The 14048-nt window shown below is 49.8% G+C and overlaps 4 protein-coding genes across 4 annotated transcripts; 2 read left to right on the forward strand and 2 right to left on the reverse strand.

Moving 5' to 3' along the window:
• Window positions 1-1762: 1762 nt before the first annotated feature.
• MRS44_018249 (uncharacterized protein) lies at window positions 1763-4221 on the reverse strand (the record flags this gene model as incomplete). The annotated part of the gene is made up of 3 exons (XM_065616445.1): window positions 1763-2711; window positions 2825-3792; window positions 3901-4221. 3 exons carry the CDS (start codon window positions 4219-4221, stop codon window positions 1763-1765), a joined length of 2238 nt encoding a protein of 745 aa, XP_065472517.1.
• A 610-nt stretch (window positions 4222-4831) lies between these two features.
• MRS44_018250 (uncharacterized protein) lies at window positions 4832-6028 on the forward strand (the record flags this gene model as incomplete). Its single annotated transcript, XM_046271310.2, has 1 exon — window positions 4832-6028. The coding sequence occupies one exon, from the start codon at window positions 4832-4834 to the stop codon at window positions 6026-6028; it is 1197 nt and encodes a 398-aa protein (XP_046128768.2).
• Window positions 6029-11071: 5043 nt separating this feature from the next.
• On the forward strand, window positions 11072-12297 carry MRS44_018251 (uncharacterized protein; the record flags this gene model as incomplete). Its single annotated transcript, XM_065616446.1, has 2 exons — window positions 11072-11392; window positions 11911-12297. 2 exons carry the CDS (start codon window positions 11072-11074, stop codon window positions 12295-12297), a joined length of 708 nt encoding a protein of 235 aa, XP_065472518.1.
• Window positions 12298-13161: 864 nt separating this feature from the next.
• On the reverse strand, window positions 13162-13662 carry MRS44_018252 (uncharacterized protein; the record flags this gene model as incomplete). Its single annotated transcript, XM_065616447.1, has 1 exon — window positions 13162-13662. The coding sequence occupies one exon, from the start codon at window positions 13660-13662 to the stop codon at window positions 13162-13164; it is 501 nt and encodes a 166-aa protein (XP_065472519.1).
• Window positions 13663-14048: the final 386 nt, after the last annotated feature.

Genomic DNA, 14048 nt, shown 5'->3' on the forward strand with positions numbered 1-14048 from the left:
CTCCAGACTCAGTAACGTATCGCATTTGAAAACCCCAAAGTTTCCATTGCGCTCTTGTGAGAACATCACATTCGAGACAATATGCGCACCAGCTCGGGGCTAGATGCGGGTCGACCTCTGGAATCATGGGGAATTGACGTGTCCTGGCCCGGCGACGATGTTAATGTCTTAGAGCAAGGGTCTGCCTTATATGTGACTGGCCACTCGAGTTGAGGAGTGGCCGAATCGTCCTCAATCCACTTTACTGGGTGAGCATCTGCGGACAAGGTAGAGAGCTGCCCGATAATGGCCAGATCCGCGTTAGGACGTTGGATAAGGGTTTTCTGATTGACATTCCCACTCGGCACCCTTGGAACTTGCCATAGTTTCGTCCCAAGTAGGCTTGGCCGGATTCCTCGTCGTACATTTCATAACTGCTACCTTCAAGACCAGCTAGACAGTAACCTTAGACTAAAACGTCTCAGAATCATTTTTGAAGCGTCAAACTATCCCTTGAGCTGTGTTGAACCTCCCGCTAGGTCGCGGCAAGGAGGTGTAGCCAATTAAAATGCGTCAATCAAAAGATACTTGTCGCCCCCCTATTTCAGCCTGTGATAGAAGTACCAGCAATCTCTCGAGTTACAAATCGCTACATCACACTGCTCACGTTCCCATTCTATCACGAGGTTCCACCCATGTACCTCCTAGAAGATGGTGGGCATGTGGGGCCTGGTACGGCCGGGAGGTTCAACACAACTCAAGGGATACATACATACATGTTGAAGTATAAGTCTCAACAGTCTTCTGGGGTAACCCCATTTTTGTTTTAACAATACATCCCTACGGCGTCGAGAGAGTTGTGTCTGGAAATCACCGGGCGGTTTTGTAGATACATCATAAGAAAACGAGGAAATTGACACAATTACATCTGGGGCACCAAATCGATTAGAATACATGGGAGGTGGATTCGTAAGTATTCCTAGTGCTGGTTGCTCACCAGCCGTAAGGAGTCAGCAGTCGATATTTGATCTTTTCATTGAAGTCGGCATCGACATCGAACAATTTCTCTCAAGCCTTCTCTGACTCTGGATGTCTAGAGATGTCCTCATAGTTGCATCCAAGGTATGCTGGGAGAGTTTGCCGAGCCGGATCGGGGCGTGTAGCTTTTCCTTATAGTTGGTGAAGAAGGACGACAAGTTCGGAGAAGGTCTCCGTACACATCTCGTAGCGGTGGAGTATCTGCGCCAGACAACCCAAACTCGAGCAGCGTGCCACCGAGTGTAAATTTCAAGATCGACGACATCGACAAGGAGTGGACTTTAGATTTTTGGGTGGGTTGGCTGACGAAATGACAAATTGGTTGGCGGCTCCTGATTTGACTAGGAGCCTCACGCGAGTAGCTACCCTGACCTGCAGGACGTCGATATACTCATGCAGTCAGTCGGCAACATCCTTACCAAAGACCATGCTCTTCGAAAATAAGTGTATTCACTACCTACACAATCCGCTTCGTCCGTACTTCTTCCAGCAGAATGCCATCCTCAACCGTCAGGAGGACCAAGTCTCGATCTTTCGAGTATACCCTGATGCCAACAGTGCAAACTGCATTCCATGGATCAGACGACTCCTCTTCATCCGAGTCGTAAAGATCATCGCTCGAAGATTCACTGAACTTGTGCTGTCTCTGTCTCTTTTGACGAGGGTGCGCTGCCGCCCATGAAGGCTTGCCAATGTCATCGTCTCTTGGTTCATGGGTCATGTCGTCACTGCTGTATAGCGCTTCCTAATCGTCCACCGGAGAGTCCGAAGAGCCCTCCGACGCGTCGTGTAAGGATTGTACTCCATCTCCAGTCCTGTACAGAGATCTGACGCTATGGCTTTCTCCGACAGACTGGCGCGGACGAATCTGCGACGATGACGCTTCTTGTCTCCTCGACCAAGCCCATTTTCTTCTCAGTTGACTTGGGCTTCTGCCAGCAACACCATCTACGACGGAGGGTTTTCCTTCCTTTTCACTGGCGCACCGCAACGAGAGCTTCTGCAGGGTGATGTGCTGGGAACTACCGGTATGCAAATCTTCCGCCGAGATCTTGTCGCTATTGCTGCTCGTTTTGAGCCCCTCATTCAGGACGATACTCCCGGGGCATTTGGCATTGCTCTCCACTTCTATGGCCCCTCCTGTTTGGATGAAATGACTTCTTCCTTCAAGGCCAACTTCTCCCACCCCGCTCCGTTGGCCATCGGGAATGGCTGGCTCAGGCTCCAGACCTCGCCGCCGACATTTGTCTAGGTTCTTCTTCTTTTGTTTCTTCGTAGCGTGGCGCCTAGCACGGCGTTTCGCCCATTGCCGACGACGCTCTCTTAGTCGGTTTTCGGACGCTTTTTTTGAAGATTTGTCTTGACGCAGCTTGGCAACCTTATTCAAATAGAGCGAAGCTTTTCCATGAGCTAGGTTGTAGGCATGGCCCACTTGGATAAGCTTGTCCTTCTCAATCCTCTCAAGGCATGCTTGCCGGATAACCTCTTCGATCGACTTTGCTGAATGGTCTCTTTCGCCCGCCACTTTCAGGTAGACGAGGTACGTTCCTGGTGAGATGTCGGGGATGTCCACAGACACTGACCGATTCATCAAGTAGTTGCCGTGAGACCGGGCAATAAAACTATCGGCATCAGGGCTATCTTGGGAATGAAGGCGGAAGTGCAGGCGGAAAGAGTACTGGCCGTGCAGTCCCCTAAAATAGCGGCGATCCAGTTGCGATACTACAACCACGAGAGGTGAGCTTTGCGTCACCTTGATGCGAAACCGTTCCTGGAAGCTGGCCTTCCAAGGGACGTCCACGCTCACCCAGCGCTGACAGCACCGCCAGTCAGGGTCTTGAAATAGACGGGTCCTTCGAGGAGGGAGAACTTGCGCATGAGATCGTCATACGAAATCCAAAAGGCCGAGTCGGCGCCGAACTTGTGGCCGAGCTCGTCCTGAACCTCTCTGGTCCATTCCTTGGAGCCATCGCTCCAGGGACCTTCCCAGATGCCTTTGCGAGCATCGCCCCAAGGGTTGCGCAACTTGACCAAACGTTGGCCATTCTTCAGTGAACGCGCTTCCAGGACGATGTAGGCATGGGCCTCGGCGATGCCGTCGCGCTCACCCTTTCCGTTTTCTAGGTAGCCAGTGGATGCGCCGAAGAGAAAGTCTTGGTTGACTTTGGACATTTCCCTGTGCCAGAACAGGTCTGTATCGAGGATATCAGAGGTGGCCAGTTCCGTGGTGACACCGCCGGTCAGGTCCTCCAAGCCTTCGCCGGTCCAGCCACCGGCAAGAGAAGAATAGTCGCCGTGCGCTTTCGCGTACGCCTTCTCGATGAGAGGGACCCAGGTCTCGTTTTGATCTCTGCATCGGGCAAAGAAGAGAGATTTGGATCCTGTCTGGTACGTTTTCCGATACAGCTTCTCGGTGCCGTCTTGGCCGACTCGTTCCAACAGATCTCTCTGCGTACTCGGAGAGTCCCAGCAGGGTGATTTGAGGTACAGCTTGTCATCAATGATGGAGTATATCCACTCCCCGTCTCGGTAAAAGACGAACCCGTAGACGCCGACCGTCGTGTTGTAGCTAACGCAGGTCCGCTTGACAGCGGCGGGGATGTTGGCAAGAGCAACTAAGCCCGTCATCAACCAGCAGTCGCTCAAGTTGCCCTGTGTAATGTCGCCACCCTGAATGCGTTCCATGAATGTGGGCTGCTCGAATATCTCGTGGATTCGCTTGACGGCCTTGCGTACTTTTCCCTCCGAGCTTGACGGAGACACGACGCTCAAGTCCTAGTTTTCTTCACATAAACCATTCAAACAGTCTCTCTCGCGCTTCAAGTCCCAGTCCTAAGGCAATGTTAGTCAGCGTTGGTGAGCCAAGGGAGAAGGTGGACTTACCAGATCCCAGGTCAAGTCACGATATCGCATATTGACGCGCTTGCATTCACCAACAATCTTTTCGACTTTTCTTCTACATTCCGCTGCGGCTCGGGCATAATCATCTTGTAGCAACCTGTTCGACTGAGCAATATTGAGGGCGCCCGGGTTCGCGTCGGAAGGACTGACGTTGACAACTTGAGTAAACTCCTGTTTAGAGAATCTCGCCCATATACGGTCTACTGACATCTGCGGCGACTCATTCTTGTCTATTCTGCCTTTCCCTTTGTACGAAGTGATGCTCTTAGTACCCCCCGGCACGACAGAAGCGTCGGGGTTCATTGCGAAAGTATCGGCCCTTATGTGGGAATGTATAGTTGCCAGTGCGTCGGTGGACAATCCCTTGGCGAAGTAATAGTATGTATAAAAGGAGCTATGCAGCCATGAATAGGCCGCTCGCATGGCCTAGACTACACTGGGACAAATAAGACACAGTCCTATTTCGGTCCTTTGGCACAACCCAGAATGGTGTCTGATCCATCACATTTGGATGGAGATCTGTGGTCTGGCTATTTGCGCGCGACGTTGCCTACTTGCGTGTTGTGAGTTGGTCACTAAGTATACCAATATTGGTCTCTTAATCTACGGTGAAGACCTTGGACTCTAATACTATTTCGCCCGCTTCAGTAGAGACGCGCAATTACCATTTTGAGTCCCGGCCAAATTTGGATGCGCTATCCGGAAAGAGGAAGCCCCCCTATAAAGCGGGCAGGCTCAGATCTGAAAAGCGTATCATGGAAGCTTACACAAGCCCGAGTCTCGTTGACTTTTAGGTAATGCCGAGTTTGGGAAACCCATATAACCTGAAACAAGTGTCATAGGGAACGACCGGGTGCCAACGGTTCTCGGGCCTTGTCGTAACCAACCTATCCCGCTTTGCCGTTCAATCAAGATGATAGAGACACCAACGGGACTCTTCGAGCTGCTACCGAACGAGATTATCCTGCACCTCGTTGGTCTCTTGCCAATCGCAGACGTTGTATCCCTGAAGCGCGCAACACATGACCTCTTGCCGGTTCTGGCTGAACGCATCGATCCGTCTCGATACCTCCAAAGCACGGGCCCTTTTGCCGACAGTCCCGAGTTATTGGAGGTGATGGCAAGACACGGTGCAGTGCTTTCCGGGTCTAGAGCTCTGGAATACTTTGTTCCGGGGTCTTCCACAAACGATTCCGATTGGGATTTTTATGTGCCCCCTATCCTGCCATCGATCATAGCAGTCAAGAATGCCCTGGAGAAGTCGGGTGTGCGGTTTGAATCCAGTCTCGAGTCGGCCGCTCGACATTTGAGACAGAAGTCAGAAGTGATCTTAAACCAGAACCAGATCATTTCTATCGCCTATGAGGCATTCTTTAACAAAAGTTCATGGTCGGTGGAGCAGCGGATAGTGATCAATAGCGTCCGCTACATGTACCCAGCATTGAGGGATATGACAATGCACGTTCGCGAGAACGGTTCGGTCGGCTGGATGGGGGACCTCGTTCCCATCTTCATACGGGAGGGCGGCCGTGTGACTCTTCTGCAGCCGCACGAAGAGATCACCCATGGATATCCCGAGAATGCCGTGTCGAAGGTTCTCTCTGGCACGGCCCATCGGAACGGAAGTGCGGTGTCCGTCCAGTTAGTGATCGGAACAATCGATCGTCGAATGACCTCCATCACCGATGGCTTATCGCAGACGGTGTTTGGGAGCATTTTGTCCTTCTACGGAAGCCATGTGCAGTGCATGCTGAGCAAGCATGTCGCTTTACATCTGTATTACCGTCTCGCATCAGGGAAGAGAGCATTTCGCTGGCACGTTCCTGAAGCTGTCCATCAAAGGGCGGAAAATGCCGTAGAAAAATACGTCACTCGCGGATTTCGGTTTATAACAGCGTCTGACAACAGGGAGGAATGGACTTTTCGCTCTGCCCAAGACAATGACTCGTTCTTGATCGAGTTTGATACCCGTGAGCACTATGTACCTACTCTTTCGCAAATCAAGGATTTGCGATGGTGCCATATGGGCGAGATGATCCAGATGTCTTCACAGCCGAGAACGATGGATTCGCGGCATGAGTTGCTCCGTTTTGGCATCGTCAGTAGGTAGAGATATTTTGGCGAGGCGCCCCCCACTATCGACCACAAGGTACAAGCCACGAGCCAGGGTATTGTAGAGTAACTGATCTACAGCCACCACAAGGTAGTGTCTTGATGAAAGCCACCGGAAGTTTACCGAGAACGCGGCAGAATGGCCAACCATGTGACCACATTTTGAAACCCCCCAGGCTACTGATCATTGTAAAGAAGTGTTGTAACAACAATAAAGAAAAATGAGGCTGTAAAAATGTCCCCGCGTGGCCGTTTTCGAAGGCTGACTGGGCGAACTGGCCGGCGGGGTCAGGGTTGACCCTGATAGCGATCTTCACTAATGACAAAGACGGGACGGTGAATTACGGCTTACGACGGCTTAATATGGGGTAAAAATAATCCTAGAATCACTGAACCTCGATGTCACAAGCAGCTGAGTTAGGGGCTGGATATTTTCCTCGGGCTGTTTGAGAAATGAGAGCTTTCTCTTACAACGGGGCTATTAGAGGCATACTAGGTCTGTATGAGATATTTGGCTCCTAGATCTATTACAAAAACATCTAAGGTCTCTATTATACGTAATAATCATCCACAAGGTGTGGTTACAATCCCTCTGGCACGAAACGTCCTACCCTGCCTTGGGCCGTTGATGTGGAAAATGCTACCATCTATCGGCTTCAGTACTTTCCAGTTCGAGGCCTGAGAAACGATGTAATATTGCTATGGCATCATCCACTTGACTATTTTTTCGATCATGGCGTTTGTCTCAATATGCAACGATTCGGTGCTTTTCTTCACTTGTGCCATGATGTCCGATATTTCATTGAATTGGCTGTCAAGCTTCTGGGTGGTTTGGTCTTCACTTTCCCCCTCCCATTCCATATCATATGCCTGTTGTTGAACGCAGAACAAACGGAAACCCAGATCCTCCATGAAGACTATAGTTTCTGCTATCGTGTCTCTTCGCTCAAGTAACACCGATTCCGATACGGGACGCGTTGTGGCTCTGTTTAATGAGCATGTATTCAACATAAAGTCGTTTAACGATCGAGCATTTTCCCAATCGTTGTTAAGCGAGTTGAACGACTCTTGTAGAGTCCTAAGTCGGTCTTGAACGTTAAGCAGGTGTGGCGCGGATGGCTCAGAGGGATCAACAAGTGTTGACATGTCGAGCAACGAAAGATTCACAACGATTTATTGTGCAGACCCGACCACTTGCCAATGGCAGCTTTCTGGGTTCTTTCATTCTCCAGGCGGGCCACTGTTTGGTATTTTATCATACTTTGGACGTGGAATAGGCGGGAATAGGCGGGAATAGGACAATATGAGCAGAATGCGAGATCGCAAGGCCTCTATTTGGCCGTAAAAATCGGTATTGCCGAGCCGTCCGATTTCCCTTCCGAATGACATTCTGTGCGCTCATATCTAGATAGTCTACTTGGAACGAGGCTTTCACAGTAGAGTGGCTGGGAATGAAATAACATATAGCCACACCTGTTAGTGTGAAGTTCGGGTCCGACATATGCTGACCACAACAAGGGTCAACCCCATTCCAACCCTGAAAACCTGCCGAACAAAATATGTATTCTGGGCTCTTAGTTGCGAGATGACGTAGATTGCTTATCCACTCTAGTATCTGAGGAGGATTGAGACCATGATAATCGGTCGCCAGAGATCAAACGATACTTCAGGTGTACGCATCCAGACCCGGAGGGGTTCCATCTACCCATCGCGCAACGAATTGTATAAAACTGTATTAGATGGTGTCTTTTGTTCCCACGTGCTTCATAGTAGGATTTGAATGGTATAGTTATCACTTATTTGCCAACTATGGACAGTACTACAGTTATAATCGATCCCATAAAAGCCAGGCGCTGGATGAAGATACTCTCAAGAGCAACTTAGAAAGCCCTCTCTCCAGACTCTATTTCGTTGCCCCTCTATTTAGGCAATTGCATGGGAAAGCGTGGGAAATGAGAGCATTCAGACTTCTTTTAGAGCTTACTTTGTCACGACCCAACCTTGGCTGCTTTGCGTCGTTTATGCGCGGTATAAACCGGGAGAAACACCCAAAGACAGATGGCAGCACGTAACGTCTTACGAATCACTTTGTGCCAACTGAAGGTGTCTTGTTCGTCACGCGCACGGCGCCGCTCTATGCTATTGTCTCAGTACCTAATTGCCATGCTATATCGGAGTTCAAAAACCTTCCGACGGGTTATCGACTAACCTTTGACCGCATAATAGCAGAATGTGATTAACAGAAGACTAAAGATGATTCCGGCGATAATAATTCCAACCCGGGCTGCATTAGACAAAGAGCCTTTAGTTGGCCTAGATTTGCTGTTATTTGTAGCACCATGCGCTGAATGCCCTTTAGATTTCATCATGGTCGATCTGCAAGGAAGATGGGGTTAGGGTTCGTAAACTCAAAAACCGTATTGTCTAGCTGTCATCGCGTTGCGAAGTTGTTGATTTATATATTTCCTTGGGGGGCACATCAGGCTCTTGATTTTACGATGGCCTTAATACGCCAATGTTCTCCGCAGACGGTTTCCTCCTAATCTTAGACAAACTATTTGCCCCCCCGGCACCTTTTCCGTTTCTCGTACTTACGGCACAAAGGGGAAGAAAGAGGGAAAGGACGAAAGAAAAAAAAAAAAAAAGAGCCGAGGATTGTGCTTCCGTAGTTGAAGTTCTTGCCCGGAACGAATTTTGGAATGACTCTTTATCTTTCTACAGTATCTAATGAGGGTCTAAAGGTTACTCTTTTATAGTTAAAGTCTGCTGCCAGAGCTGAGACTTCTGTGTGTTTGATCCTTCGGATAGGCCCTATCCGTGTGACACTATTGAATGAACGACCTGATCTTGACAGCGACCGTGACACCTGTCATATTACCCAGCAATCAGCTTTGTCAATTTACTCATCTCCTTCATCTGCCTTCGACTCTTTGCGTGCTCGGTATTCTACATGCTTCTCTTATTAATGCCTCCTGTCAGGGCCCTTCGTGGCAATGTTCCTGTTCCATCAGTTCAACCGCTGACGATGTTGACCATGGCCGGCATCAGCCGCCTGATGTTCATTTCAGCATATTGAACGTCCAAGTATGAGCTCCCGTACAGCGCCCGCGGATGTTGCTTGGTGAATGGTGAAGGATCGTAAAAGTATGTTTTGTTCCCTAGCAGGTCGGACCCTACGGGCTGATTGGCCCTTAGACAAAAATATACATACGTTGGTTGGGGGAGGGGAGGAGAGGGTCGACCACAAGGTGTTATAGACATGATCTCAACGAGACATGGGACATCGACACTTGATAATTAATAATCGGGCTGCTTGCTTCGAGCAAAAATATATGAGAAGGAGTACAGGTGCTTTAGACACAAATTGATACAAATTAATTAACTAACTACTGCTACTCGTTATTCTTTAACTAACCTTCTGGCACTTCAAGTGCGCTCGGTGTGATACACCTCTCCGAAAAGGCGAGAGATTGAGCAAGAAAAAAAAAAAAGGTTTCACCATGCTTGAGACAGCCAATCATTTAGGGATTTGCCGACCTTCTGGGTCGCCAGAAGAGTGTGCTGATTGGATAGAACATGCTTCAGTTGACTATGCTGATGCACCCGCCACCCGCCTCATTTTTGACTTTCTATCCGTCGAATGCCAACTGCAACTGGCTTTGATTCTCATCGCGCCACCATCATTTCTTTCAATCCTGTTTTTCATTGTGACATCGATCAAGCCCCATATCACTTCCTTGACAGCCAACGACATCTTCGATTCGGGCAGACCGCAGCAGTCGTAGCGTCGACAGCAGCCATAGCTCGACCAATCGCCTGCCATAGTTAGCTTTGCCTAGACTTTTCTGACGACTGTGCTTAAGATAAAGGCTCTGACGACGAAAAGCTGTGAGCTTGAGTGGGCATTAGAGAACTATACATACCATAAGCTTGCGTTGAGTAAAACTTCCTCAAGAGGAGAGTGGTAGATGAAGGCGAGAGCGCTGCTACGGCATTTGCAAATGAGAATTCTGCTTTACTCAACGGAGCGCGGCTGCAAACTCACTCGTTTGTCTTCATTTACTCTGAGGTCATTGCGGTTCGATGAGGCTTGGGGGTGAAAGTCGTAAACAGGATGGAGATCAGATACGTGGGGGTTCCTCCATCCGGCTGGTGTGAGGACGATGCATGCATCAGTATCTCGTTGTTGTCTTTGCAACTCCGCGTTCAGGGGGATGATCCTGAACCCCAGTGGCACTATTTTGTCTCCGGTTGGCTATAGTACTGATTGATTGACCAGTTTCTGATTTCCCGCAAAGTCCTAGCACTTTGATGGTCTGCTTTCGACGCGACACTCGCATCCCATTGGATTCCATCACTGCATTCTTAACAATCTCTAAGAGGTATGAGCGCGTCCTGATGAGGGGTGGAGTCCTGAGAGGAACCGCCTAGCTCCAAACAGTTGGCATCTCTGTTGGAGGGGGGCAAAACTCTCCAGAAATTGGCTAGGTCGTTGGGTTCCATTATCACCGGAAAGTGTGCCTGCGCCCCCGCAGGTGAGGTGATGCCGATCCTGTGCAAAACCTCGTCACATTCATCATTCATGTGTATCACAATGTGTAATTGGGGGTTTAGGAATGGAAAAGAGCGTCAGTTTGCTGCGTGGGAATGCAGAATAGATGGAGCGAGCATAATATCACTGTCACAGCGGAGAAAGAGTATCTGGCAGACCTGGCTCACCATCGAGTCATCCTAAGCATTCGCCAGTTACCATCAAAGCTTGCTTTTCTGAGGGGCGCTGCACATGAAGCCTCTCTCAGCATTGATGAAAAGATATCCCCCTGAAACATGCAGCGCCGATGGGTATGTTGGCGGGGGACACGCGCATATTTGGTAAGGCCTCTGTGCCTGGGCCTGTTAGGAGGGTGGGGAGAAGAGGAGAGGGGGAGATAGGAGAGGGAATGGGACTCGATCCATCAAGTATAAAAAGGGCCTCATTGTATGATGATGGATAGTCTCCAGTGCACAGTCAACCCTTACAAACAATCCTTCAACCGACAAGATGACCTTCACGTCCGCTTCCGAGCCCTTGGGGTTCAAGCTTTACTATCGACGACTTGGTGAATTCATGGCAAATACCTGTGGAGAACCAGTCGGAGAGCACATCCGGCCAGAATCAAAGGTCGTGGGACCCAGAGATGGATGTCCAAGAACTCTCGAGTTGGTTTCGGAACCTTGGTACGCCATCGCAGCAACTAGTCGGTCCGGACCGACAACGGTCGGCGCCCTTGGTTTGCCGGAACTGGATACAACGTCACCGAGTACTGGCGGATCGCCCGACACGCATCCGGACCAGAGCTCGAATGTGGATGAACAAGCCAATGTAAGCAAACGCAGTATTTTCCCCAGTGATAAATCCCGAACGCCAGTTTACAATCATCTCTCCTATTCTAGTGCGATGCACTAGAGCTGTTACGCGGAGAAAACAAGACTGGGCTGCTACGAGATGATAAACACTGCGCCTACTGCAGAGCACATAAAGTCAAAGTAAGGCTACAGAGTTCTCACAATATAACCCTCCTTCAAGATTTCTCGGATGTGGCTTCTAACATTTCCCACCTCTAGTGCGATATGGTGCGCCCGACTTGTAGGCGATGTGACCAGCTGAGGCGAGCATGCTCCTATTCGCTACGAAGAACAATACGCCGTAAACGTAACCTCAGTGTTTGCTCCGAATGCAGAAGGCGAAAGAAAAAGGTGAGCGGAGGTCGTCTTCCTTGTTTACTATGTTCCCGACGGCATCTTCTGACTCGAGCTATCCCCTAGTGTAACAGAGCGCGTCCAAATTGCAGCGGATGCAACAAATCAGGAAGGCCATGCTATTACCCACCACACAGTCAGAACTCATCTAGCATGAGCATTGTCGATAGCCGGCCGATAACTTCAAAGGTCGTTGATCAGCATTTAACACCGCTTACACAAACCATGCCGCATGAAATACAGCAGTCTCCTGGCCAGTACCCTTCTGCTCTTTGGGGGACTCTGGCAGGACCGGCAGCAACATATGATGCGTCAGTTGCCGAAGTTGATGGTAGCATGAAACTTACCCTCCCCGGCTACAGCAATCTATCAGACAAGCTTGGGGAGTCTACGCTTTGCCGGTCAACCACATCTGGCACAGATTGTATTCCAATTTCAACCGGTCCTCAGCCGTGGTTTGTAGAAGAGCCGAGCCACGTGGTCAACAACGATGCTGTGCCAGACAGTCGCGTCATTATGTTTGTATAGAATCATTTAATGTTGTTGAGCAAGAGCTAACCCTTGAGGAGTCCACCAGGTTATGTTGAGGAGTTTGATGAGTTTACGCGCAACATAAGCGTGCGAATGGAGGGGGTGGCCTACGGCGGCGGGATGAATACCTTCGCACAGGTCGCTCAGCCGGGTGGTCGGGAATCCTCCCTATGGAGCCCCTCGGGGTCTGATTCGACGGCAGTACCTGGCTCTCTATGGACTATCGCCATGCCGGCAGCGGCCGTAATTCCTCCGATAACTCTTAGCGACCCTCGGTGTTTCGAGCCGACGCATTTCTACGGCCAGGAATCGAGTCAGCATGTTCACCCTGATTCTGTATCGCCTTTCAGTCTGACAACAGATATCTACAGCATGCCGAGCTGCTTTCCTCAGAGCTCCAATTTACCGCTAGACAGCCTTGATAGGTCCACTATTTGAGGGCTGTATGTTGTCACATAGAGGCTTCCGCAGACGAGACGGTAACATATATATGCTTGCTGATTCTTTAGCCCATGACGATTCTCAAGTTCATATAACGCCTGCTCCCCCTGGCCTCTGTTAGCCATGAGTTCTCGACTCTCTTAGGACTTCAGACATTAGCTTGTCAGCACATATCGCCAATAAGTGGCGGTGTCAAGAATCATGGACCACAACGTCAGGACAGGCATTGAGCTCGAGGATAAGTTCAGAATGGGCAACCCTATATTGGGGGGGGGGGAGAAGAAAAAGCACCGGAATGAAAAATGAAAACAGAGTGAAGAGTCCTGTGAAAAGGCGGATGGAAGTGTATTGTTTGCCTCGTTTGATTAGGCTTACATAACAGAATACGGTAAATAGATGCCGTTTTGGCTGGTCGTGCCCTCAGCTACATTTGACAACAACAAACTGGATCTCTGGCACGCAATCACCAAATGGCTGGTGTTTCTCAATGAAGATCCTCCACGGGGATTTCCATAGTCCATAGTCCCAGCCCGCCGACAATAGCTTAATATCAATGTGGCAGCGCTCTTCTTTTTGAGCAGTGGCCGTCTCGCGTTCGAATAACAGTAGCTTTCTCATACCTCGGAAGCAAGGCTCCGGAGGGCCTTTACGCCAAGGCCAGGTATACATGGCGTCGAGAGGAAAGGCGATTGTGTGCATGTAATTGAGCTGAGGGAAGAGTTTGCTGACAACCGCGAAACGATCATGCATGTCGAGGTGGATGATGTCGTGTTTCGGGTCCAGGTAAATAGGTCCGAATCCACTGGACGCGGCGGGATCAAAGAGCGTCAAGGTCTTGAGTGCCTCTCGGCGAGATTCTTGGCAGATGTGCATCGCAGGAGGTATTGGGACACTGAAGAGGAATGAATCCCTGATCTCCATGCGTATAGTGATGACTCGAGCGCTGGGAAGCGTCAGGATCCATATCATGCAGCGTATTTCAGGGGTAGCTTCATAAAATCTAGGGCTTGTGTCATCATCGTGACTTGAAGTTTAAATATGGGCGAGACGGTCATGGAGGTACTGCTTCTGATATCAAGGAATGGGCGCTGACTGTACCTTTTATGCGGATGCAAGAGGGATAAGTGTAGGATTAACTTTGCTATTTGGTAATCTACTCTCCACTGTAATGTGACCCGACATCGCTTCTTATCTCTATTTTTCCCCACTGGACTGCCGGCTAGTCATTAGTACGCCCTTTATTCTCCGGGGTCTGGCAAGAGACCGCCGACTTTGGCATTTGAAAGCAAGGCTCTGGCCTTCTCAAA

The sequence above is a fragment of the Fusarium solani genome (genome assembly GCF_023522795.1).
Source record: "Fusarium solani strain SB1 chromosome Unknown bctg00000015, whole genome shotgun sequence".
NCBI classification, from domain to species: domain Eukaryota; kingdom Fungi; phylum Ascomycota; class Sordariomycetes; order Hypocreales; family Nectriaceae; genus Fusarium; species Fusarium solani.